We start from the raw sequence: 24,644 nt of genomic DNA, 5'->3' as shown, positions 1-24,644 counted from the left end.
ACATTTCAACATCATCAGTGCCTATACTCAATAGGCCAAGCATGTAGATAAGTGTTCCTGTCCCTGCAGGCAGCATCTGTCATATGCAATCCTTCTGCAATTCCTTGTTCCAATCGAGAGCATCTTCATACCCCTCATGTGATACACCCGCTATTTTGAACACCTATGTTCTAGATTGAGGTATAAGCTTACTCTCCTCTCATTTTTCCTGGGGTGAATTTTTGATGGGTGGATTGCATTGCTGGAGCAAAGGGGGCTGTGTGGTGGGGACAAGGGGTAAGGGGGGGAATGTAGAAGGAAAGTGGGACTGATTTTATTCAATGTGACATTGGGCGGTTTATTTACCCTACATAAGTATACAGGAAATTAAATAAGCAATGTCTTGAGCATGTTGTGTGGTAATTAGGTAGGGTGGTGGGAATAAAGCCCATCTACAATCAGTGATAATGTAAGATCTCAGGATAGGATAGGATCTGGATAGGATAGTTAAATCATCCTGGCTAGGTCCGATTCGGGTATTCCAGGTTTTCCATACTCACGCTGTACCAAACCTAAATAAATCTAAATCAACACGAATAACGATTGAAAACATGTTCGCTGAGCGACTGAATTCAGGATACATACAATCCGTCTGCCCAAAGATCACACTATCAACCACATATGTACTCGCATTCTTCCCTGTATACCACGTATCCTGGAAGCTCGAAAACCCACATCCGTAGAACGACGCATTAGCATACGAGATATCCATAGCCAGCGCTTGCGAAATGGCAAAAGTTAACGACTACGGACGGAAGAAACCACAATCCGTGTTCATCTGAAAGTACTGAAAGCGAAATCAGACGAATGAAGTTTTGGCTTACGGCTCTGTTCTGGATATCGACATTATACATCTTGAAATTCACGTTTCCGAAAACACCCTGTGCGGGTGCACCAGTGGTTCCAGCACCATTGGGAGCAACGGTAAGTACTGCTGTAGCTGCATCGTCGATACCGTTCTCGACGAAAACAGAGTTGAATATCTGGACGAGGTTCGGTTGACTAGCATTCGCGAACGGGGTGGATATGGGGTGTGGAATATGAGGAAGGGAGTTAACCCTACACGGTTGGATGGGTTTAGTATGACTCTTGTGTATGTGGAAGGTAAAGACGAACGAGGATAGTCAGAGGTGATGATCGGGTCACGTTCACCGTCTCGAAATATCGTCCTTCCCCAATCAAAATCACAGTAAGTTCTCCGTCGTCTGTTCTATATATATAACTAGTTATCGGCATCGCAAGTCACAAGAACGACACCTCACAGAGACGAACGAACAGAATTTCACTCACAGGGACTCGACAGCATCCTGAACCTTTGTAAATTTCGCGTACGAACTCTCACCCAGTATCGGCGGAGACATATGTATATCGTGCCAGCTGGGCATCCTTCTAATGGTGATTGACCAGCGGGCTTTTGGACTTTACACGGAATGTTAAGGGGAGAGTGCTGAGGCTGTCGGTAAGAAGAAAGACTGTGAGTCCAGAATAAAGGTTAGTAGACACAAAACGAGGAAGTCGGAGAATGAGAAATCGAAGGGAGGACGCATTCTCGAATCGGGCTAGAAACTATAGGATAGGCTTGGGATATTTCGTCACCAGAATTCGACGTCTTTATAACCGAATGCTGATTATGATCTCGCCAACGTTGGGTGCTGCCACTGGCCAGCTGGTGAGCTACCGTGTGACGCGACGAACAGCGAGCAGACCGCTAGTAGACAGACCGTACAAAAATCATGCGACCGCTCGACCCAGGGATAAGATTCCGTATACATTGATGATTGATCATGACAACGTTGTACATTTTCCAAAAGTTCTGTAAGTTTACGAGCATTTACTTTCGCGATACAGTTGCTGAGATTAACCCACTGTTTGAACCAGTCGTCGTCAATTATAATCGTCTACGGATCGAGAAGGATTTAATCGTACCTCGGCGCTGCAACCGGTTGAAACACTTCCGCTTTAACTCTGAGAGAGGAAACACGATTTCAGATAAGAGGAGCGTCAGCCAAGGTAGAAGCATATGACGCACGGAGTCAAATTATCCACCCCCATGTATCTCATATCCACTGGAATATAGTGTTTGTTCGGAAGAGCATAGCTAACAGTCTGAACACCGGCGTTCTCTGTGATGATTCGCTGGCCCATTTTATACAAAGTCGCCTGTGAAGGAGCGTGCTCGATGAAATGCGAACCTCGAAGATACAGCTAGAGAGAAAGAATCACCTGTACACTGGCACTCTCGTCTTCAGCAAAGACCTCGAGGGTTATGGTCCTTGCCCTATCCAGAACAGTGGCATCCCAGACGCTTCCTGCCTCGGCTTGGTCTAACGCCGGGATAACGATATCGAGTTTTTTCTATGAAACCATAACGACAATGACAATGTGTGAGCTCGATATGCACTAAGGGGAACACAAGGGTGGATATATTTACCTCGTCTTTAGGAGGGGAGATACTGATGGGGGCGAAGGTGTAATTCAAATCAACCGATGTGGAAAAGATACGGTCATCAACCTCCTTCAACAGCGTATACTCATCCCGAATGAATGATGTGAAAGAAGATCCGGAAGACTTGAGTACTGTTAACCCAAGCGTCAAGAGATTAATGTATTAGTGGAGATCAGTCCACAAACCCAGTAAATCATTCACTCCAGCGCTGACACGAGCTTGAATCTTATCCTTTCCGGCAGTACCATCGATCTAAAGGTAGACTGACAGTTAGATACCTAGATTGCGCATAAACGGAAGTCTGACTTCTGACCTCAACTTTCACCGACCTCTTCTCATCTCCGTCTCTAAAGAATGAATGAGGATGAGGCTTGCGGTCCTTCCCAACAACGATCCGACTCCATCGCAGTTGCTCGATGTCGACAAAGGCTTTATGTATATGGGCATATTTGCTGACGATATGGGTTCCTAGATGCACCGCAAACCGCTCGGGAACTAGGATATGGGGGGACACCTTGGCTAGATCTGTTGATCATACGATAAGCACCGTAACCGAAGAACAGATAGGTAGATGTTCTTACAATAAGTGATATTCTTGACTGCAAGGCATGGACTATGAGAGTTGGGTGTACGATTTTACGAGAAACTTAGCTCACTGCTATCTGTAGCTACGATGACCTTGTTATCTGCCTTGGTATAACTGACTTCAATGTCCCCTTCCAATAAGACTTTCACGTTGTATTCAACTACTGTGTGCGTCGATCCTTCACGAACGACACGGAAAACACGGACAGCGTCTTTGCCGTAACGAGCAGAAGAAAGATATGCGAGGTCGGACATGATGAGGGTGGATTGAGATGATGGGCGTTCGAGTTAGAACTTGTATCTGGTTGTACGGTCTGGAACGGTCTCGCTTCGCGCTCGACAATCGCTGTCGGTAAGATAAAAGATAAGCTCGGCTTGTCCGCGGCGATTCCGAAATTGAATAAAATATCAGCAGTACAATGTATGTACATTCTTATTTTTACATGAAATGAAGTACATCTACATCAGGGGGTTACATTTTTAGGGGGAGGATAAATAGCATCGTCAGGATTATCGCTAATAGTACTGCGCGAAACCAAGACGTTGAAATCTGTAGGAGGGGCAGGGTCACGAAACCCTAATCTATCCCGCTCCCTTCTTGGGGGACTTTGAGACCGAGAGGAGAGCTCGTAATGATCCTCCGAGAACCCATCCGTATTCTTTGGTACCTATAAATCAATCCAGTTCGGATAAATATAAACTGCCCGTTTGATATGCAACTCTAGCTAGCGTACCTGCGCCGGCGGATTCTGCAAGAGAAAGGACACCGTGGTGAACAACGGTATTAAGAATACAGGAACTATAACAGGCACCACTTACATATCTCGAAACTCTTGCATTTTGTTGGTTGAAGGTCAAATGTGAAGAGGTTTCGCTCGAGAAGAGAGCGTTGGGCTCGTTTGCTTTGTTCCTATCAGCATTTCTCGCTGACGCGCGTGAATTCAACCTGTCGATGAATTTTCAGGGGAGTGAAAAAGGAACTGAGTTTTCAAAGACGTTGTATGACTGACGAGCTGAGAAGAGTGGTTGTGTACAGTTTGGAAAGCGCCAAGTCCCATGCGAAAAAGCTGCTGAAGGTAAGAACACTCCTGGATAACACGAAACCGCAATGTATCACCCACATCGTAGTATCCTATATGAATTGATTGAGATAATACAGAGAGAGCACCACTGTTAAAGTACTTACTGGAACACTCAAGAAGACGATGACGTCTATCAAAGCTGTCAAGGCGGTAAGAGATCCTGTCTGAACGGTGACTACGATAATGATATATGAACGGTAAAACGCGACGAGTAATCAAAGGCTTACCACGAATGATTCGATCTATCTGATCATTCAATACAGCGAAGCCTGTACGCTTTTTTGCCTAAACCAGTCATAACGATCAATCGAGTGTGTTTCGTAGTTTCAACGATATAATATCACATACCAGACCATATACAAGGCAACACGCAATAGCAATATCGGCAATCGCGGAGCTGATGAGCCACAGCGAAGGTGCCGCCCGAAAATCACCGAATTCGGCGTATTGGGGAGTGTTGGAAACAGCGATTGCAAGCCAGATGCTACCAGCTGGTAAGAACAGAACCATGAGTACTTAACATGCGCGAAATTGAACTGGTGGGTAGCACGTACTGAGTGACGATATTGCGAGTATGCTAATGATCACAGTTGGTATGATTGTCTCCATGATGATTTTAATGCGCCAAGCCATGAAAATCTGCACCGGGGTAGAAATAAGAGCCTTGTATTCGGTTAGAGACGCATATGGAACACAGATGAAGGCTAATCACAGTGGAAATCCCATCTACAGGATTCCGAATGGATCAGCGCGTGTGTCATCTGATCATAAAGACTTGCACATACCGAGGCGTAAAGCTAAATCGTATGGATGTACGCATTCAGCTTCAAATTCATCGTGAAGGAAGAAGGGTCCATCCCACTCACTCCAAGGAGAAGTAGCAACAACATCTTGATTGCCTATGAAATTATCGTTGTCAGCCGGCATTCAACCGTGTGGAGAGGGAGAAACGCACCAAAATCGAGTAGAAGCGGTTCGAATAATAATCCAATATCACAGAAGCTGTTCACCGTGTCCAGCACGAAGAGGTAAAGCACCTAGAGAGACAACTAAGGATATGATCTTGTATTGAATCCAGTGTTGATCGTACAAGCAGCTTCATCCAGAGTTTATCGCTGTAGTACGCTGTCAGTACGAAGATTGACTTGGGAAAGTACATTATTTATTTACCTTGCCGAAGTCCGATAGTAAGTGTACATCTTTCCACATCGGAATTAACAACATAATCGGGAGGAATTTCGACCGGACGAACCTGGCTAACGGCAACCTATGAAAACGAAAAACATGAGATTGGAATATGAGAAGGCTGAGAAGGCTGAGACGAAGCATACACCGTATAAGAAGATATTGAGAAACGTTCCGACGAAAAATGGAGTATAGCTTTGATCTACTAGTCAATACAAGGTGAGGCGATAAACGACAAACTCACACTTGGACGACAGTGGGAGGCTGGGGTGGCGCCGGAGGCATAATGAGGTGGGAATCGACGATTTGCGAAGCACGTAGTCAGTATAAATGTGTTTTCCAACTTCGCCGGCATAGGCAACAAATTCCGCGCCACGACGATCAAGACATAGATATTCATGAGCATTGTATATTGAGGTGCGGTTAGACTTCACATCATCAATTTGTGCATCATTCGGAATCTTCAAAAGAGATGACCTTGGAGGATTGAAAGAGAAGGAGTATGCTAAGAATATCATTAGCAACCGCCAACAGACTCGGAAAAGACGGACGTAACAGCTGTGCTATTGAAGTTGGTGGCCCCGCTCCGAGCTTAACTCCATCCGGCCGATACAACCATACAGAAAACGTAAATCAAAGTTGAAATCATTTCGCACGATAGGGATACAGAAACACGCGAAAAGCTGTCCAAAGGTTTTGCTCAAGTTTTGTGCCTTGGTTATGCTGAAATAGCGCGATGGTACTCTGTGATATCGGTGGATCATCATGTGGAAGAAATTCAGGTCTGGGAAACGAACCAGGAGAAACAATAAAAAGTTCTCACGATCAACACCTCTATAGACAGCCCTAATAAGCGCTTCAATGCATCTCCGAGCTCAATGATCGTCAGGACCCGACCAGTACCTATCAGCAGCTATTAACGCGAAATCGGAAAAGTTACGTTGACGGAGTGGCCGTACTAGCTTCATCTATCAACATACTCCATGTTGCCTTCATCTATCCGGTTAAACGCACCGTGACTGGTACCGCTAGGTTTCAAATTTCATGGATGACACCCCCCTTTCGAATTATTTACCGGTCACTCTCAGCATCTATCCTTTAGCAGCGGTCAGGGAGCAGGTTCCGAAATTTCTAACAAGATTAGAGCAATCCATTTAAAATTTGTATCATCGTAAGAACATTATGATCATCAACTTACTCGAAGTTGCTCCGACTTTTATGGTATAAGCCTCGTTGATTTTTTCGCTTTCGTATCAATCAAGTCTGTTGATACATTACGAGTTGGTAAGGGATCTACAACCACAACGCGTCACCCCAAACCTTGACAAGATAATTTGGTGTCTACGTTTGCTGTATCTGTGTCCTATATCGAGGACGCAATGTGCGTAGTACTCATCTGGCTGATTTTCGTGCTGATTCGCGGAGCGAATTTCATGTATCATATTTTACAACATTGAATTTGAAGGGCCCCTTGAATTTCTTCGTCAACAGTCGCGAAATCATTATGTACTGCTCATGAGAACATACCGTAAACAATGAGAAAAGAGAAGAAATTAGAGCTTGATATTAGCAACAAAATCAACAGAAACGGAGATTGTCAAAGCCTGGTATTATGAATTATCGCACGGATAATTATCCCCTTATCATTTGCCTCAAGATTCCTTCAATGGAATCGAGTCGGCTTTGCATGATGAATACCTGTTGTTCAAGAAGCTCCAGTCTCCGATCCGTCGACACAGAAACATGCGCTCGACGAACACGAATAAGGTGATGCTTGGGAGAATAAAAGGCAAATTGAGTAGACCTGTGGATATGAGCTTTCTCGGCAGTTTTAGATGTAGCCCCGGTGCGGAGATTGAGTTCACAATCTAAGCAATAATACAGCGCCATTGCTTGAAGAAAGACGTTCAATTGTATCTTCTGAGAATGACTTGTTTCCACATACCACATTGGATACACTGATAACACCAGTCGGGGGATCTATTTCCACAGGAGGAACAAGTAGAATGCTTATCTGAAGAGGAGGAACGTATACGGTCCTCGACCTGATTGGCAATTGTTTGGGATTTCGGGATAGCCAGTGCGAGCTCAGCATCCAGAATTACAGCATCAACTTGAAGAAGAGGATGAGAAACTTCGTGCATGAAACATTTTCTCTTCACAGCCAGGTTTCGGCATTGTGAACAGAGGTCAATATTTTCCGCAAAGTCCTCTTTGATGCAAGTCAGGCAAATAAATCTGTTCCCGTGGATTTCATTCCTGCAAGAATCACACCTTATCCCACTAAGAAGAAGAATTAATTCTTTATCTGACCTCATCCATATGTGATAGCAAACATACAGATGCCATGTTTTGGTGTTCGGATTCTCTGCCCCAGGATTGACAACTACCGCGAAATCATGGCGGAATACAGACTTGGCCGGAGCTGCAGCACTCAAGTCAAAATACTGTGGCTTTGCCCTTCTATTGTGTGATATCCAAGTAAGTATTGTGTTATTTTTGGGATCTCTCGAAGAATGGTTGTAAAATAGAGAAAACTTGGTGTGTTATCAGCCCCTGAAATTCCATAAAATGGATTTGGCTGCACGCACCATGCCAAAGGCAAAGTATTCCAGTTGTTCCTTGAGGTTTGCATGACTTTGCTTCAGGATAGCTGAGACAATTGTGTCAATACTTTGTTTGCATCAATTTATCATGATCACCTACCAACAAGCCCTTCAACACGCTCATGGACCACATTGAATAGAGCAATCAAAGTTTCCTTCATATCCAAGATCTCTCTACCATCGAGTACATGTGTCCGAGCATGATACATTATTTGCACCTGTTGTTTCAAGTTGAGGTAGATCAGAGGGAATAAGAACTTCTCAAGAAAGGTCAGCAATATGTAAAAGAGATAAAGACCAAACGCACTCTTTCAATTCGTCCAGGTCCGGTTACAAGAGAAACTGTTGCAGGCCCATCCAATTCATAAGCTATTGATTTCAATTTGTCTTCAAGCTTTCTTTCCTCTTCTGTAGTGTACGCATCCACATATTGTATGAGCTTGACCTCGTCAGGAATCATACAATTGGGTGGTTTTGTTGCACGGAGCAATCTCTCCAAATCATTGAAGACTGGGTCTGTGAGATATTCGTCCACACGTGCACGATTGTCTATATGCACAACTCTAGCTAAACTGATGAGTTGTTCAAGCAAACCGTATATCTGAGCTTTGTATCGGTCGATACTGGTTTGCCATCCTACCGCACCATATGAAATTTACATGGGTAAGCCATATCGATCATGTAATTTGCTCACCGACAGCCCAAAAGGCAATCCACATGGGTAAGCTATAAGTTCATACGTTCTTGAGTTCACTCTGTCGAACATGGAACATGATGGATTGTACTCACGTCCATCCAGTGGGTCTTGAGGATGTAAACTCGTTGACCTCCTTGATAGTAATGAAGCCAGTTGCATCGTCATCTATGGCCTCTAGAATAGATTGAACATGTGCAACACTAATGTATGAGTGGGTCCAGCGATCATCTTCACTCTCTGGATCCCAATCTGGTGCAACATGATCAGAAACGGGATTATTCATGAAATCCAGCTCAGAATTGCCGGATTCGACATTAGCTGGATCCTTCTTTGCCGACTTTTCGACAAAATAATCACGGAGAGCAAGCACAAAATGTCTCGCTTTTACGCTGCCTTTCCAGCCCTACAACCAACCAATAGAAAAATCCGTTATGCTCAGTCCGGGAAAATGCTGAAGCGTACCATCTCCTTCCAGATTTCTCTCATATCCTGCAACAGACTATATCAGATTGAATACCTTGCTTCAGGAATATAAATTGACCTCGTGTTTAATTCGTTCATGGAGAAAACCAGCACGTATTTCGGTAAGAATGATGTTCTCCTGTTGACGTTGGGCGTCAAGCAATTGTTGGTGTTGCATCTCCAATTTGCGATCAAAGATGTCGAAATTCTTTTGTAGTGTTGCGTCTAGATCTTCCTCTAATTCCCGGAGAAGGTCCGCCTTCAAATCTGCTAGGTTCGTTGACCGTCGTTTGTGCCCCATTATATCTGATTCATCCATGTCCTCTCCTTTCTCCAAGACCTCCGCAAGAAGAAAGTCGTTATTTAAAAGCGCATCGGGTCCCCCACGCTCATCTATGAAGTTTCGCAGATCTCGTTCATGAGGCGAGTCTAGATGACGGAAGATCGCATGCACATCGTCCAACTGGTTCTCGATTGATTTCAGTTGGTCAGTGACCTCGTTGAGTTTGTGATTTGCTGATTGTACACCCAACGCCGTGTAAAGACTTAAAAGGAACTGGAACTCTTCTCGGTGTTTAGTGAATATATCAGCATGAGATGCAAGGCGGTCTTCATAGACTCGGGCTTTCAGGGTTCGAACTACAACAGCAATCAGAAGTTGACCAGCTTTTCCCGACATGAGTAATTTACCAAGAGCATTTTTCTTTGAATAATGGTCGCATGCTGCTCCCGTCGTTTTGATATCCTTTTCTATCCGACTCATGAGTTCCGACATTCGAGTCTCGATTGAGACATCTTTGGAGTCTGTCGCCTTGGGGTCTTGGATATCCTTCAGCCTTAACCACAGATGAGAATGGGCAGACAGTTTTCAAAATGAGCGTACTGGAAAAGTGCCGTCATCATATAGCCAATTTGCGCTTTTATGATCAAGACCTTGGCATTGTTCTCTTTCCGCTTGACGTTGGATTCCATTACAAGCTTGAAAGCAACAACGGCAGCTATATTTTTATACTTAGGTTAGGTGGTAGTGTGGTGATGTAGAAAATCTCTTACCACCGGTGAAAGGAAATACTATAGCTACCTCTTCCAAGCCTTCAACGAGTATATGGACGGCTCTGACAAAATTCTCGATGTCTCGAGAGGTAACATTGATGGACAAAAGTTGTGCTGATATTGTTTGGATATATCCCAGATTGTCATTGCAAAACGTGTTGATCATATCGACAGAGGTTATAGCGACCTTCAAGCCCTTCGCAGCCTTATGCCCTGTTGAAGAATAAGTAAAAAAATCGGAGTTTGCGAATAAAGGGTGCTTTCTAGCAAGCTTCTGACCTAGAGAGTTACTTCTAATGGGTGGAGAGACCGCTTTCGGGACGACAGAGCGATATGCATCATGAAGCGTCGTATACACATACCGAGCTGAATCGTTCTCTGGATTTTCAGAAGAAGTATCCGAGTTACGAACACGACGTATATGTCGAAAGTCCATGTTATCGTTGCAGGAAGAGTAATCTCACGACCGAAGGCATTTATAACGAAGAAACTGCGACTAGCCGCGAGGCGAAACACTCATGGATCGGATTATCATTCGTCCACACCTTCACCAGGAGTGCGATAAGCTTTGGACTATCCTACGACAGTACAAATGGAAGTTAATGTTCAGGATCATAAGTGACTTCAAAAGTGACCGCAGGACTGACGAAGGTGGGCCTTAAGGCAACTACAGCTTTCGGATCTTCTAGTAGATCTTCTTGTATAGCAGGGCAGCGCTTATTTTGAAGGTTTTCTCCGCGCGGGAGCAGTGGGAGCGGAATCACCTGAGAGGAAAGCACAGGGACAGGCAGAAGAGCGATAACCAATTCCTCAAGAATACTATTCAGGTTCAATAATTTTTGTAATCACCAGGAGGCGCTTTTTGGCTATTTAACTTGCTTTGACTCGTGGGTGATTTGAAAGGTACGCACGGACCATGATCAGGTTTCGTAACCGTCTTCAAACTCTTTTGCACTTCTCATGGTTCTTGGGCAGGGTTTTTGAGACAGGTAAGCTATTCTCTGCGCTTTTCTCTTTGTTTCGCGACGCCCTCCCCTCGTTATGATGAACATTTTTGACCTACATACACGAGCGCTGCGTTGAAAAAATTCGCGTTCGATGAGTGTTTCAAATCCTAGTTATTCTGAACATAATCTTCGTAGCCTCCTTCACCGAGTTTACCCTGTTGAATATTTTCCACTCATAAGAATCTTCTTAGGCAGGATCATGCAGGATTTCAGTTTCTAGCGGCCGAAAAACCCATGATGGGATGGGCGATACGGTGAACTGTATGTGAGATGGTGAGTCCTCCATACGACCCCAAAACAAGATATCTTATATATTCTTCCTGTCATCTCTAGACGACATTGATATTGGAGAGAACGAACTTTTCTACCCCCTCGTGAATCATTCTAGCCCGCGAGATTGATTCACCGTGTTCACGGTGTCACGTCAACGCGCTCGAACGAGAGGCCGCCGTGTGTGACAACATTATATTATGCATGGTGAATGCTTATTCTATGTGAGTAAACGATCGTCCTTCATGAACTACATATCAAAACTAGACTCTTAGGTCATTCGGGGATCCGTTGCCTGTAATACTTCATCGATGGTCGCCATATATGAAGCCCAGTCATCTGGATCATTCGGGGTGCTAGAAAAACAAGCAGAACTTCAAAAAGATTTTCCACAAGCTGAAATGACGATGTACCTGTTGTCCAGTACTACTTCAGTAGACGGTATTGCACTTTCTGTATGTTAAGAAACAATTGTCAATGTCACGAAAACGCTTCTGAAAACCTCTTGACCTTCACCGGAAAAATTTGTGAATGTTCCCGACGATGTCGAGTAGAAACCGAATTGACTCGCGTTGTATGGAATTGTCGCTGCCCAAGAATCGTCAGCCGTCTGATTTGCTGAGGTCGACCCCCATTGATTTTGAGGGGTAGACCAATCGAAAGGTTCGCAGATGGGAAGGCTTCCAAGTTCATTACTGTTTTGAGGTAAAGCGAACTTTGCAGCCAACTCTTGGATTGATGCCGTTGGAGGGTTGCCAATATTCGCAGCCACCGACAGCCCATTGCGTCCAGTTGTGTATTGGTCCTCATTGTCGACGGCTTCAGATGTAGTCAGTGAAGAGGCAAGAATATTGTTTTCTATCCGAGGTCGTTTCAAGGATATCGTTCTGGGTTGGCTCGACTGATGGAAGTGACTGACAGATATCACTTCCATTAAGATGTCCCTATAGAAAGGAAGGTTAATATGAACGAAATGTAACCAGGACGGGACCTCAAGAGTCAGAAACGCACGCCAATCTGCCAGCCTGTTCCCACCTGCCATTTTCATTGGTATTTCGAGCTGTAAGAATCACCGAAGGACATACCTATTTTCATGAAGATGAAATGTATTGATAGCGCGGTGAACATCGGCAAGTTCTTTGCTGAAATCTGAACAAGAAGAACCTATGAAATGTTTTCCCCTCCACATATTGACTAATAAAACAATAACAGAGTTGAACAGGGCCATCTATTGAACGCGAGGAGTTGAGTTCAATATGTATGTAGAGAAGGAACCGGAAATCATTACCATCACATTTGGCATTATAAAAGCATTAGTCTTGCGCTGCTGGTGGGCTTCCACAACGCGAAGGCAAGATCTTGCAGCATTAGCACATATTGCTAATGAGGGGATGTTTGAATGTGTGTCTTCTCCAGGACGGTGTATAAACGGTCTATGGACTAATATCTAGAGCAGGAATTAAATCTCTACTACTCTCCGAACTGGCGACAGAGTCGAAGCTTACCTGAGTCCAATAATAAGTGGTATAGAGCATCACCGACTGATCGAAGTGCTCAATATTTTCTCGATCAGGATCCCATTTCACTGCAAGATTGTCATGATATAAGAGATCGTAAGCTCATTTCTTAGAAACAACTACTCACAATGATCAGGAATTTCATCAATCCATTTGTTGAGCAGGGAGTCAACCTCAGTAACGATCCTCTCGTTCCAGTCCTTCTTCGACAATCCCATGGTTGCAGACCATATATCAGATTGCCTAACACCATGCTATAATTTCGACTTAGTTAGGGCCTTGGGAATGAGCTAAACATTGACTATCCACTCACAATAGTATGTAGCGTCAAGCCCAATATATTCGTCAGTTTCAAATAACATGTCCAATAGGACATCGTCGAAGGCTTTCCAGGCGGCTGTTCAAACGCTAGCTCGGGGTCTCCTTGTTCCCAGTATTCATCGTCGCAATCTATTGGTAAATCTGCGTCGAAACTGAACGGGATCATTTGTCATGAATGGAGTGAACAATACGTGGACACGCACTCGTTTTGAGACATGGATCGAGGGCGACCCAGTAACGTACTTGCAAAAATGTCTGTCACGTACATGAACCAGAAGGCTCGTTTCCACGACTCGGTTTCTACTGATGGTTTAACATGGTTAGGTAGTTTTCGATGAGCGCCGACATCTTGAAGCGAGCGGACCCCGATGCTGATGAGAATCCAACAAGCCTCCGGAGTCGAGGTCGGACCCACGAACATGACATATACCTTGAATGTGGATTATTCTAAAGGTTGAGAACTGACGAAGTGTATCGGATAAGAGCACGGCCACACATACCGTATACAGTTGAATCTCATGTATGGTAGGAGGATCGGTAAAAGAGCCTTTTATAGGCTCGATCTGACGTATCCATTTCCAGCCAATAGATCGTTCGTTCGAAGTGTGCTCTTCGAAGACACGAGGATCATCCGAAAAGCGCGCCCCTAGTGCACATATAGCTAGAACGAGGCCCCCGAAATGGCGGTCCTCGTGATGTAAGCCTTTCGCGACGGATTTGAGAAAAGAGGGACGGTGTAAGATAGGCAAAAGTAGGTGTATTTTCGTGAAAAACAGGTCGATTAGACTTATCATCAGGTCGTCCGGGGGAAATTCAAAAGGTGGAGGTCGGTCTTCTGGTTTTCGTATCTGCCACTTCACAGAAACAATATCATTCTCATATACACGTCAGAAATTGAAGTCGCTCACGGGATGAACACTCCAAAACTCTACGCGTTTGAATGAGGGTTTGGCATTCACAAAATCCGCATCGCCTGTATATTCTTTCTTCATGTCTAAAGCATCCTTGACCAATGCCCTACTGCTCGAACTACCAAAATGTCGGACACAGTTATCGTCGAACTCGCCGAACATTTTGAAACTTCGGGTCAGATCGTCGATGGAATAATCGTCGGGGGATTGAAATGGGTTGTCTGGAACGAGTGAGGACCTAGTAATCCCTCCTTTTTCGTTTAGCTGTAGTGCAGTTGAGAGCGGTGCTTCTCTATGAGTGGAGGAAGCTTCGAGTCCTTGTCTAAGTTGAGCTATATCTTCTTCCAAATCTTTGATGTAATTTGCCAGATTAACCAAGATTTCTTTCGTTATCACCGGGTCCTTCGGTACTTCGAAAGATCTCCTAGTGGATAAAATCGCGTCCACAGTGGCTTGAACTGAACGTCTCCCATGAGGAAGCCTGTTAAGTCGCGAGAGTAAAACAAGGTCACAAAGGAATCAGGTCACTTATGTATATCACTCACCCTATACGCGGTCCGCGTTTCTAGCGTTCCACTGTTATCTGAGTTCCAAACAATGCACTGCGCTAGAAGTACCTACCTTCACAATCCCATGAGTGCATTCGGATCCGAATGCGATACAGTTGGAGCAAATATTTCCTGGCCTAATCGCACTATCACCTTTGACCATTTGTCAACTACAGTTCCATCACCAACACTAGAAAAAAAAGGCTTTCTTCCCACATTTTATCTTCGAGAAGTATTTCAGGAGAGAGCGCGAATATAGATGAGGAGTAGAGAGATTACTTTTTTCGCTCGACAATTTCTACACGCGTTGGGAAGTCTAGGCTTCTTGCGCTCTGTTCGAGATTCTGAATCCTCGTCTAACATCATGAAGGCAGGAGAGAAGAAGCAACCGAGTCCAACACTGCGTACGGGCAATCTTAAGCTTATCGGGTGAACGCGCGTCGCGCGTTCCAGCGGCACCCGATGACTCAATTGCGGTTTCAAACATTGATTGCTTAGGAACCCGTCTACGGTCTAGCAGAATGATACAAGCATGCAAGCGAATTGTACATATTTTAATTTTTACGACAATAATGATACGAATACAAGCAATACTTTCATAACCTACATACACTGAGGGAACGCGTTTCAGCCTATGACCAAAAGGAAAAGAAAAAAAACCAACAACAACAGAGATAGATACCCAAATAACATTGGCCACGTAGCAGAGATCAAGATGTCATGAGGTTCGAACACGAGCAACTAAAAAAGGGAATGAAGAGCATAAGTAAATTTGAAGTGAAGTAAGGCTCTGAAATCTATAGCCCAAGTAACCGTCCGACCCATCCCCGGTCAGAGGAACTCCGTCCAGCTAACCCCTCTGGTCCATCAGCATACTCATCATCACCATGAGGCTCCTCCAAACCCGCGACAGCCGCGAACGATACGTAACCGTCGATCTGACGACATCGCATGGACGCAGTGTGCGCGTTGAAAGACGACGCTGTTGTTGAAGGTGAAGGAGGTTGAGATGGTGAGGTAGGCGAGGGGGTGGACATGGAAGCAGAAGAAGAAGGAGAGGGATGGGATGTATGTACTGTAGGAGACGGAGGAAGAGGGTTGCTCGTCGAATTGCTAAGGCGGTGGCGTGTTTGTAAATACGACGCAAAGGACGGAGAAGGGAGGGAAGAAGAAAGATTCACAGGCATCGTAGACTGTCTAACATGCTGTGTGCGAGCATCTGGTTTCTGGACCACAAGATGATGATTTCCAGACTGCACAAAATCTATCTGCCCAGCAGAGTTATTGACATTTCGAGGATGACATCGCGGGTCCGGTCCTGCACCCGTTGACGCCGGGATGGATCTCCGCCTTTCGGAATTTTTCACTGCCTGGACAGAACCAGACACGGGGGTTGATTTACGCCTGCTCTTCGCTTCCGTTAGGAATGCAGAAGCTGTAGCTGGTGTGGAAGAACGTGATGGGGAACGTATGGCTGTGGCGAGAGCACTTTGTTGAGTCGTGTGCATGGGTTCAGTAGATCGCCTCGTCCGATTTTGCCGTGTGTTCGAAGCAGACGAGCCCGATACTGAGGGAGTTTGGCCTGTGCTTCTAATGCCGCTAGTCTCGAGACGACGAAGAGGCGGCGTTGGGGGCGGAGTGGGCATTCTGGGTGTTTTCTGCGCCTGGTTAAGGCTCTGTGTTACACCCCTCGAGGTGTTACCATTTGCGCGAGTAGTATCGGTTTTGGTAGTATCGGCCTGAATGTCGACGTCTGATTCCATCTCCTCAACAGACATTTCACCAACGCTAGGAACTGTCTCTAATGAAAACGCATGTCGTGGACGAGGCGATTGTGATGGGCTCTGAAATGCATTGTAGAAATTAGACGGAACCGGTGAAGTATGCGAGCGCATGCGAGACGGGTTCTGCGGTGACGACGCCGAAGGTGATGAGGGTAAAGCAGGCTGTTGCGGTGAAGTGAAACGTGCAAAATGTGATGTCTGCGAGAAAGCTTGGACGTGAGGGCAGGCAATAGGGGGTACAGGTAATGGGATTGCCTAGGTTACATATAGGTTTTAATTAATATCCAATGTGGAGTAGTGAACGAATAGGTCAGTACATACCTCATCGCCGCCATCTTCGTATTCGTCGTCAACTGTCGAGCCTTTGCTCCAAAACCACCCCAACATGCCCGTGTCTGAACCAGCTCTTGACCTCGATCGTCTTCTACCCATGTTCACAGACTCAGTCGACGATGCCCGAACTCTCCGACCATCATCGACTCCGTACAAAGAAGTACCGTCAGCCTGCACGTTGGCGAGAAGCACTCGCTCCAACCGTGCCCGCAGGATCTTTTCGTGGGGTTTCAACGTGGTCGCCGACTCCGACGACTCCAGACCACCATTGCCTACTACTAAGTTTGGAGTAGCAGACGAATGTCGTCTGCGCTTCTCAGAAATCGAATTCGTTTCATCTCGAGCGAGAGTAGACCGAAGCATGCGTTCAGCTGCGCGAGAGGAATTAGATGGGTTGTGTAAAAGCGTCTGAGAAGAGCTAAAACCAGGTTTATGAATAATATTATTATGCATGCCGTGAGTAGTATGACGAGCCCCGGGCGTCATTCTTTTACCAGACATTGTTTCGGCTTGTGAGCCGGGAACAAGGGACGAGGAGGACGATGACGTTCGGTATGAGCCTGTTTGCGGGGAACATAAACTCGTCGAGCACGAGGCTGCACCATAGCATTTCCGAGCCGCTGAATCCATAGCCTTGCCGATTTCAGAAGAAGAATATCTCCGGTGTGAATACAGCCGATCTACGTCCGTTTTGGAGCTTACCATTGCAGGTAAACTCTGTGATGGACAAGGATCTGGTGATGATACGAACGAGATAGCCAAGGTAGGTTTTGGCTGTGAAGGTTGGCTAGGGTTCGGACGGGAAGTTGCTGGGGAAAAGGTCCGTCTTCGGTGGGACAAGACCGTTGCTGAGGGTGAACGTAAAGTAGATTTGGATGCTAGCTTTTTCGATCCGAGAGCACTACGGACCGAGTTGGAAGAGATGGGAATAAAGCTCGGATTGGACTTGCGCAAGTTTTGTGATCGCTGCGTGAAACCCAGATCAGAGTATGAAGGACCACGATCGACAGTGGCGACCTCGCTCTCAGTTGGAGCTGTGTAACGTCTTGTTCGATTAACGAGGAGAACAGGAACTGGAATTCTCGAACTTGCTCTCGGAGAAGCTTTTGGTGTCGGAACGTCAAACTCCTGATCGACTTCTGGAGTCGTCGTGCCACTGCCAGTGATAGACACTATATTCAAAGTCACCGACGGCGCAATGTACTCATCATACGTGTCGCAAGTGGGTGTCGTCAATGTACTTGAATTAGCGATCGCTGATGATATCGAGGTCAACGAAGAGCTCAAAGACGGGATCGGCAGCAGCGCAGACGGTGCACTCTGAGTGTATCGATGCGAAATCCGTTTTCCTGAGACCAAAGCTGCGGACACGGAACGATCAAGAGAAATAAATGCAAAAAAGTATTATGCGTTTCAATGAGCTCACGGGGACTAATATGTTGACAGCAGACGACAAACTCACCACCGGAACCTGGAGAACCTATAATTGGTCTGGGATAATCAACGTAGCTCGCCCGCGCTGTCATAATGATCGCTCTTCTTCTGAATCTATAACCTGCTGTATGTACGCCAGAACGGTTTTTAGAGTGTGTGTAGGTGGATATGCGCCAATATAGCTGTTGGCGGATAGAACTCTAATGGATCGTGGTGTAATCCTGTAATCCCCTGGCTGAAAGGTGTGAAGTTGTTTGGTTGTGTGGCGACCCAGTGGAGCACCCCCTCGCGAAAAAGCTGAACGCCAGCTTGGGAGATGGAAGATAAGGTAAAGGGTACAAGGATGGGATAGATGGTGGTCCGAGAACAAGGAAAAGAACTTTGTTTACAAGGTGCGAATCCCTGTATACGGTCCATTATTTTCAGAGACAAGGACGTCAGAGAAGCATCATATACACACCTGACGGGAACGCTTTTCCCGGCCGAGAAATATATAGGGAAATGAGAAGAGCAATCGCCGATTTCCCCTCAGTGAATAAAATTCTTTCTCATAAGGAAATAATTAGGTTTTACGGACGGGAAATGAGTAAAATATTAACTGTATTTCCCAATTTAGAAATATAGTATTTTTCATCAGATGAAGATTATCTTTCGCCTTTGATAAAGATTATCTTTCGCATTAGATAAAGATTACCTATTACGAAAGATAAAGATAATCTTTCGCGCTAGATAATTTTTAGATTGCGCGCTAGGGAAATGGAAAATTTCCCGGTTCGCGAAACCAAATAGCTTAGCGCCTCTTAGCGCCCACTTAAAGACATGAGTGGCTAAGCATGCCACCTCTACCAAAAACTCAGCAAAAACCAACCTATTGATTCATTAACCCTGCAACCTGTAGATAGTGCCAATGGGTGTCGAGCTGTGTCAACTAGAGTGAGTGCCACTCATATGTCTGGGTGGGCGCTAAGAGGCGCTAAGCTATTTGGTTTCGCGAACCGGGAAATTTTCCATTTCCCTAGCGCGCAATCTAAAAATTATCTAGCGCGAAAGATTATCTTTATCTTTCGTAATAGGTAATCTTTATCTAATGCGAAAGATAATCTTTATCAAAGGCGAAAGATAATCTTCATCTGATGAAAAATACTATATTTCTAAATTGGGAAATACAGTTAATATTTTACTCATTTCCCGTCCGTAAAACCTAATTATTTCCTTATGAGAAAGAATTTTATTCACTGAGGGGAAATCGGCGATTGCTCTTCTCATTTCCCTATATATTTCTCGGCCGGGAAAAGCGTTCCCGTCAGGTGTGTATATCTTCCCAAATTTGTAATTTATGAAATTTTTTTTGGTCCGATTGTGATCCTCCGGCGTGCCGCCTGCCGGATACCCAGAAAGTTTCTTTTTTTTCTCGTTTTCCTTGATGTCACTCAACTTCGAATCGTCTTTTGCCATGCTCAAGCTCAGATTGCAGTGAGGCCATACAACATCAGGAGTGCATAAGTGTGCATACCACAACCGTGTTCTTTATCTATCTATCTATCCACATATCTAGTACCTTTCCTAAATTATACTCCCGTCAGCTTCCGTCCCGGTACGTTCAATCGATGATTTTGGGTACTTTTGGGTATGTTTCCCCGATTTCCCAAATACAGAAGAACCCCATTTTTTTTCTCCCTCTTCCTGTTCCGTTCCCACGTACGGCGTCTCAGAGCGTACGCGTAACCTATCCTACTACGCTACAAGTCTTCAGTGAGACTAGTTAGCAGTACCCTGCGGTACCCAGGTTTTCTATATTTTCAATCGCAAGGCTGTAACGCACTCAAATACACGGCGCACCTCCTCTGAGCTCTTTCAAATCCCCTCGAATTCGTGTCTAGCGATATTTTGCAAGGAATCGTACTGCTGTCTTGGAGTCTTAGCTTGGACCCTTCTTGGCCCATGTCACGTTCACCACAAGAAAGAAACCAACCATTCCACGAATAATCCGATATTGCCTTGGGGCTTTCCATAGTACATTCTGTCTAGGAACCATCGCGGACGCAGTTCCTTTTAATACCTGTTAATTTCTGTTAATACTCGGTACTCAGTACTCAATATCAATGCGGAGTCAATGGTAAGTCGAGGCCTCGAATCTTCTCAGAATCTTCTAAACAAACAAATAAACCCAGGTTGTTGACAATTCGTATTCGAAGGCTGCAGCGTCGAACTTCTAGATTCCACTGATGGGATAGATATGTAGATATCGATGATTCTTAAGAAACCGATGATTTTCAAGAATCAGATATCGGGACATACCACTACCAGGACGAGGTAAATTGAATCTTTTTTCCTTCATCGATATTTTATCGATACGAAAAATGAATTTACGTGTTAAAGGGTTCGTGTTCGTCCAACAGCTCGTGCTGATTGTCACCTTGAAACTTGCGGAAGTCCGAGAGGATAATGTATATAGATGATGATCTGAGGCGGAAACGGAGGAGAGGTTAGGAGAGATTAACTTTCCGAATGGTTTAGTCTACATAGTGAGCCCCATCCATTTCCCATCGCCCTAAATTCTGATGTTGTCTTGTCTTGGAGTAATCACAATCGGGCAATCGGACAGCCTAGCTAAGATCCAGAGCTTTTTGATTGCTCCCGTCCCATCCTATCGCAATACTACATAGGTAGGAGCAACGAGCTATTCAAAATCCATGAAGAGAGAGGGGGTGGTTCGGGTAAGTTCGAACTCGAAGCTCGAAGATCAAGGTTCAATGTTCTACTTACTTGTTCTCGTTTGACTGACTCAAATACAGAGGAAGGAGAGAAGATTGATAGCACGATATGAATGGGTGAGACCAATAAGTTTCTATTTCTACTTCCTCTATTTTATCTCGTTCTGTACATATCTGTGACTGAGGGGATTGGTGGATATGAATGGTATAGAGCCTCGAACTGTCCTTATTCAAACTCGGCGATGGAATGAATGAATGACTGGGCCCCAAAATGCTATCTGGGGGACGATAAGCTGTTGAATGTTATGCTATGTTATGGGGGTTTTAGAAGAATGTGTTGTAAGATATGGATATGTTGGTTGATATGTGATACATAGATAGAGTGCATGTATATGCGAATCGAAGGTTATTGAACTTGGGGAAGGCGTCCAACCATAAGATGCAATTTCTGTTGATACTAGATACTGTATTACATACTCAATACGGAATATCAATGTTCCATCAGCAAATGCCGGAAAAACTGGCAACTGTTACCGGCTGTTTTAGACTTTTTCACTGGCTCACCCAAATCTTTTTCTTAATGGTGTTTGAGTACATACCTATACTATGTAAAGAAGTTGCTGAATTAAGTGCTATATACCTGAAAAGTATATACCAGTATGTTCAGGAGCATCTGAACTCATTTGCCACCTCGGTGACTCAAACTCTGATTGAACTGGCAGAAATTTCGACTTGACTGGTTACTGGTGAACTTTTGGGCTTTTTGGGTTGCTGCAAGTCTCGGCAAGTCCAAAACAGTTCGGACCAGTAATTCCGGATATTACTGATGTCGATGTGGAATATGGATATAGAATGACAATTTTAAGGGGGAGCCTCGAATTTTCCCGGAATCTTGTAAACAAGCAAACCTAGGAGAAACCAGAGAAGATTTTGAACGCTAAGAAGGGATGTTGTTGAGTTGTTGTTGACTTCGGAGTCATTCATATTCTTAGGGAGTCAAATATTCATATTCGAAACTGACTGACTTCTACATAGATTACACTGATGGAATAGATAGGTATCGATAATCATTGATTTGAAATCGAAAACAGTGAAACGTGTCCAATGCGTTCAAACGTTCAAATGCTGAAGCTCTTAATCCTCTTGGTTTGGTCATGCAATATTACTTGAAAATTCCTCAGAATTTATGGAGTTCCGAGTAGGAGGGATTATATAACTTTCCGAATAGTTGAGTCCGAGTCTGGTGAGCTATCCCACTGTCCCATCCTATACCATATAGGATGGAACAGTCTAAATGCTTGTCAAGACCATGCCTTGGTGCATCGCTCCGAAGCTTTTAAGATCTGTGTTGATAATCCTGACTACTGGTACAAGATATCTCCCAATGTATGTTGTGAAATGGAAGAAAGCTGGTTGGTCACAAACATTCTAATATTAAACCCCTTCAACTTACATGTATACCTTCTGCTTGAAAAAATCAATGATCCATCATTTGAAGCTGTTGCAAATGTTGCCAAAATATACTCAAGTCATGCATGGGTTGTACATACAGTACAAGGGAAAGAATTTGTCAAAGTCACAGAATCTGACACCAATATTGTCTACCTTGGACTGCAACCAAGCCTGCCTGTCCTATCTAAACCACAAGTGACAATTATTTGTGCATCTCCCATCTACCTCCCATCTTCATGCTCTGCTCAAAATTTGCACTGGCAAGGTTTGGTGCTGAATTCAGTAAGCTGGAGAGAATTGCATCAAAATCAAATTATTGGAGAGACCATTCACCTTCATATCACGATTTCTTTGCACCATCACTATCACGGGGATGGATGTTTGGTGATTGGGTGGACTGTAGATGCACTAGTAGTATTACCACTCTTGCCCCCTTTAGTGGATTAGGGTTGATGTTGAGTGTCACCACAAGTGCTGTTCCCACGAGCACAAAAACGCTGTGTACCTGCATTTGTCTTCTCCTTCACCTTTGCAGCAAATTCATTGTGATAATTGACAAATTCCTCAACATTTGCTGTTCCCAGCCTCCTAGGCACTTCAGTAGCAAAGTAAAAGCAGTTGTTGAAGTCCCCACTTGCAATCTGGCTTGTTGTAGCAGTGGGTACCTGTTTAGCTATATTTTCCACAGCACTATAGAGGTCATTATCTGTATCTTCACCATTTGCTGCTAGGAGAGGAGCAACAATAATTGCCTGTTTCTCAGTGACTTGTATATTGGAATGTCTGGTATCAAAGAAGAAGCATTTATTGTCAGTGTCAATGGGTGTGTTCAATTCCTTGTCCCCTAGGAGCACCAGGAGCACGAATGACAAGGGCAAAATGCCAATCTATAGTGTTGGATTGAGTTTGGCGAAGAACTAACTCAAGATCAGCAACTATATTGGTAAGAGGTTAGTTAAGCAAAGAGGCTAGAGGTTTGAGTTATTCAATAACTGACTTCGGCGATGTAATGTTGTTGGTAGGCAAAGACTAAATCCAGAAAATATTGCTAGAAAGCTGAAAAATGCAATAAGCTGCCGGAAGAACATTTTGATAGCTTATTGGATTTGTTGAGATGGAAATTCTTGAGCGTGAAAGGTGTTGCTAGATGAAAAATCTGGAAAAGATGAAGTTATACCCATGAAAGACCACTCACTTGGCAATGGAGGTGAAATGTTGATGGTTGACTAGGCATATTGCTAAAGTAAGTACAGGTCTGTTTGAAAGAACAATGAACTGACCGGCCAGCGTACAGAAATGGATACATCGAACCGTCTTATATAGTGTACAAGAGTCCTCACCCATTGCTTTACATAGTAGATACCTTGAAATCCGAAATGGCCGCATTTAGTACTAGAGTTTTCTACCGGGGTGACCATCCTACCCTTCGAATACCAGGCACAAACACTTATTTTCCCGCTCACTGCATGTTCAAGATTGAAACTTCCACCAGAATAGCTATCTTAACCCAATGAGATAAGATTGAAATCAGAATCAGCATACTCAGCGCCATCCTTGTCTGTGTTTACCACTTGCTTCTCAGTGCTTCGGCAGGTTCAGCAAGCTGCCTGCTTGATCATCTGTTTCACATTTCTATATCAAATACTATAAACTGGCTGAATGACTTAGACAAACAGGAAAACAGTATCTAATGCCAATCTAAATTGTCATCTACAGACCGTTGGACCCATGAACCATCCAAAAATTCAATCGATTGCAAGCTTGAGCATATACCCTCCCATGTTCTTGCCAGTGCAAATCGATCACTGTTGGTGATAGATTGTCCACAGTATTGTGTTGAAGAAAACCAGTGTCTGAAACTCAGCTCCTGTAAACAAGGGATGGGAGAGATGATTGTAGATAAGTCTTTCACATTCAACTAGTCAATGGTCATGCATTAGCCATGGATGTCTTACTAAGCAATCAAAAAAACTTGCCTCTGGAGGCGTGTCTCGGAACAAGAGCTCTAAGCCTCTGACATTTGGAAATAGTCCAATCATTTCTTCCACAAGGCACCGAAGGAATTGGGTATCAGAAATATCGGAAAGATAAATGCGTACACTGATGACAGATTCTCTTTTTAGCCCCATATGTAGATTACTGTTGCACCTATAACAATCAGAAATTGGTTTCCATGAGAAACCCGACACAAGTGATAG

General features: G+C 44.4%; 7 protein-coding genes across 7 annotated transcripts; all 7 read right to left on the bottom strand.

The window, feature by feature from the left end:
• Positions 1 to 289: 289 nt before the first annotated feature.
• C8R40DRAFT_1131778 (uncharacterized protein) lies at positions 290 to 1,854 on the bottom strand. Its single transcript, XM_046229217.1, is given in 10 exon segments — positions 290 to 473; positions 540 to 561; positions 625 to 784; positions 864 to 1,098; positions 1,127 to 1,249; positions 1,330 to 1,352; positions 1,382 to 1,511; positions 1,543 to 1,592; positions 1,610 to 1,812; positions 1,828 to 1,854. The coding sequence occupies 8 exon segments, from the start codon at positions 1,584 to 1,586 to the stop codon at positions 347 to 349; spliced, it is 864 nt and encodes a 287-aa protein (XP_046080297.1). The 5' UTR covers positions 1,587 to 1,592; positions 1,610 to 1,812; positions 1,828 to 1,854; the 3' UTR covers positions 290 to 346.
• Positions 1,855 to 1,864: 10 nt separating this feature from the next.
• Positions 1,865 to 3,434, bottom strand: C8R40DRAFT_753412 (uricase). Its single transcript, XM_046236116.1, has 9 exons — positions 3,142 to 3,434; positions 3,067 to 3,084; positions 2,799 to 3,010; positions 2,671 to 2,737; positions 2,471 to 2,616; positions 2,263 to 2,394; positions 2,069 to 2,199; positions 1,966 to 2,004; positions 1,865 to 1,904 (listed from the first exon to the last, which is right to left on the bottom strand). Exons 1-9 carry the CDS (start codon positions 3,323 to 3,325, stop codon positions 1,871 to 1,873), a joined length of 963 nt encoding a protein of 320 aa, XP_046080296.1. The 5' UTR covers positions 3,326 to 3,434; the 3' UTR covers positions 1,865 to 1,870.
• A 7-nt stretch (positions 3,435 to 3,441) lies between these two features.
• On the bottom strand, positions 3,442 to 5,755 carry C8R40DRAFT_753119 (uncharacterized protein). The gene is made up of 17 exons (XM_046236114.1): positions 5,584 to 5,755; positions 5,405 to 5,408; positions 5,323 to 5,351; positions 5,243 to 5,267; positions 5,108 to 5,189; positions 5,019 to 5,051; positions 4,938 to 4,949; positions 4,865 to 4,878; positions 4,707 to 4,815; positions 4,501 to 4,643; positions 4,380 to 4,437; positions 4,257 to 4,327; positions 4,192 to 4,202; positions 4,081 to 4,137; positions 3,890 to 4,016; positions 3,805 to 3,819; positions 3,442 to 3,738 (listed from the first exon to the last, which is right to left on the bottom strand). Exons 3-17 carry the CDS (start codon positions 5,349 to 5,351, stop codon positions 3,535 to 3,537), a joined length of 990 nt encoding a protein of 329 aa, XP_046080295.1. The 5' UTR covers positions 5,405 to 5,408; positions 5,584 to 5,755; the 3' UTR covers positions 3,442 to 3,534.
• A 1,016-nt stretch (positions 5,756 to 6,771) lies between these two features.
• C8R40DRAFT_753389 (uncharacterized protein) lies at positions 6,772 to 9,961 on the bottom strand. Its single transcript, XM_046236115.1, has 12 exons — positions 9,793 to 9,961; positions 9,182 to 9,741; positions 9,103 to 9,129; positions 8,733 to 9,043; positions 8,638 to 8,669; positions 8,251 to 8,579; positions 8,044 to 8,200; positions 7,929 to 7,990; positions 7,678 to 7,874; positions 7,283 to 7,620; positions 6,865 to 7,229; positions 6,772 to 6,807 (listed from the first exon to the last, which is right to left on the bottom strand). The coding sequence occupies exons 1-11, from the start codon at positions 9,875 to 9,877 to the stop codon at positions 6,970 to 6,972; spliced, it is 2,358 nt and encodes a 785-aa protein (XP_046080294.1). The 5' UTR covers positions 9,878 to 9,961; the 3' UTR covers positions 6,772 to 6,807; positions 6,865 to 6,969.
• Positions 9,962 to 11,892: 1,931 nt separating this feature from the next.
• Positions 11,893 to 14,892, bottom strand: C8R40DRAFT_1176995 (fungal-specific transcription factor domain-containing protein; the record flags this gene model as incomplete). The annotated part of the gene is made up of 12 exons (XM_046232613.1): positions 11,893 to 12,376; positions 12,444 to 12,467; positions 12,518 to 12,660; positions 12,721 to 12,879; positions 12,938 to 13,017; positions 13,077 to 13,203; positions 13,263 to 13,422; positions 13,474 to 13,700; positions 13,771 to 14,124; positions 14,179 to 14,662; positions 14,727 to 14,746; positions 14,803 to 14,892. The coding sequence occupies 12 exons, from the start codon at positions 14,890 to 14,892 to the stop codon at positions 11,893 to 11,895; spliced, it is 2,352 nt and encodes a 783-aa protein (XP_046080293.1).
• A 634-nt stretch (positions 14,893 to 15,526) lies between these two features.
• Positions 15,527 to 18,372, bottom strand: C8R40DRAFT_1176994 (uncharacterized protein; the record flags this gene model as incomplete). Its single annotated transcript, XM_046232612.1, has 3 exons — positions 15,527 to 16,768; positions 16,835 to 18,207; positions 18,309 to 18,372. The coding sequence occupies 3 exons, from the start codon at positions 18,370 to 18,372 to the stop codon at positions 15,527 to 15,529; spliced, it is 2,679 nt and encodes an 892-aa protein (XP_046080292.1).
• A 4,207-nt stretch (positions 18,373 to 22,579) lies between these two features.
• Positions 22,580 to 23,680, bottom strand: C8R40DRAFT_1268778 (uncharacterized protein; the record flags this gene model as incomplete). The annotated part of the gene is made up of 6 exons (XM_046234009.1): positions 22,580 to 22,719; positions 22,780 to 22,920; positions 22,952 to 23,333; positions 23,444 to 23,475; positions 23,533 to 23,602; positions 23,642 to 23,680. 5 exons carry the CDS (start codon positions 23,678 to 23,680, stop codon positions 22,787 to 22,789), a joined length of 657 nt encoding a protein of 218 aa, XP_046080291.1. The 3' UTR covers positions 22,580 to 22,719; positions 22,780 to 22,786.
• Between the last annotated feature and the right edge of the window lie 964 nt (positions 23,681 to 24,644).

The sequence above is a fragment of the Lentinula edodes genome (genome assembly GCF_021015755.1).
Source record: "Lentinula edodes strain Le(Bin) 0899 ss11 chromosome Unknown C8R40scaffold_58, whole genome shotgun sequence".
NCBI lineage: Eukaryota > Fungi > Basidiomycota > Agaricomycetes > Agaricales > Omphalotaceae > Lentinula > Lentinula edodes.
The sequence above is the reverse complement of the archived record's forward strand: the minus strand, read 5'-3'. Positions and strand labels throughout refer to the sequence as shown.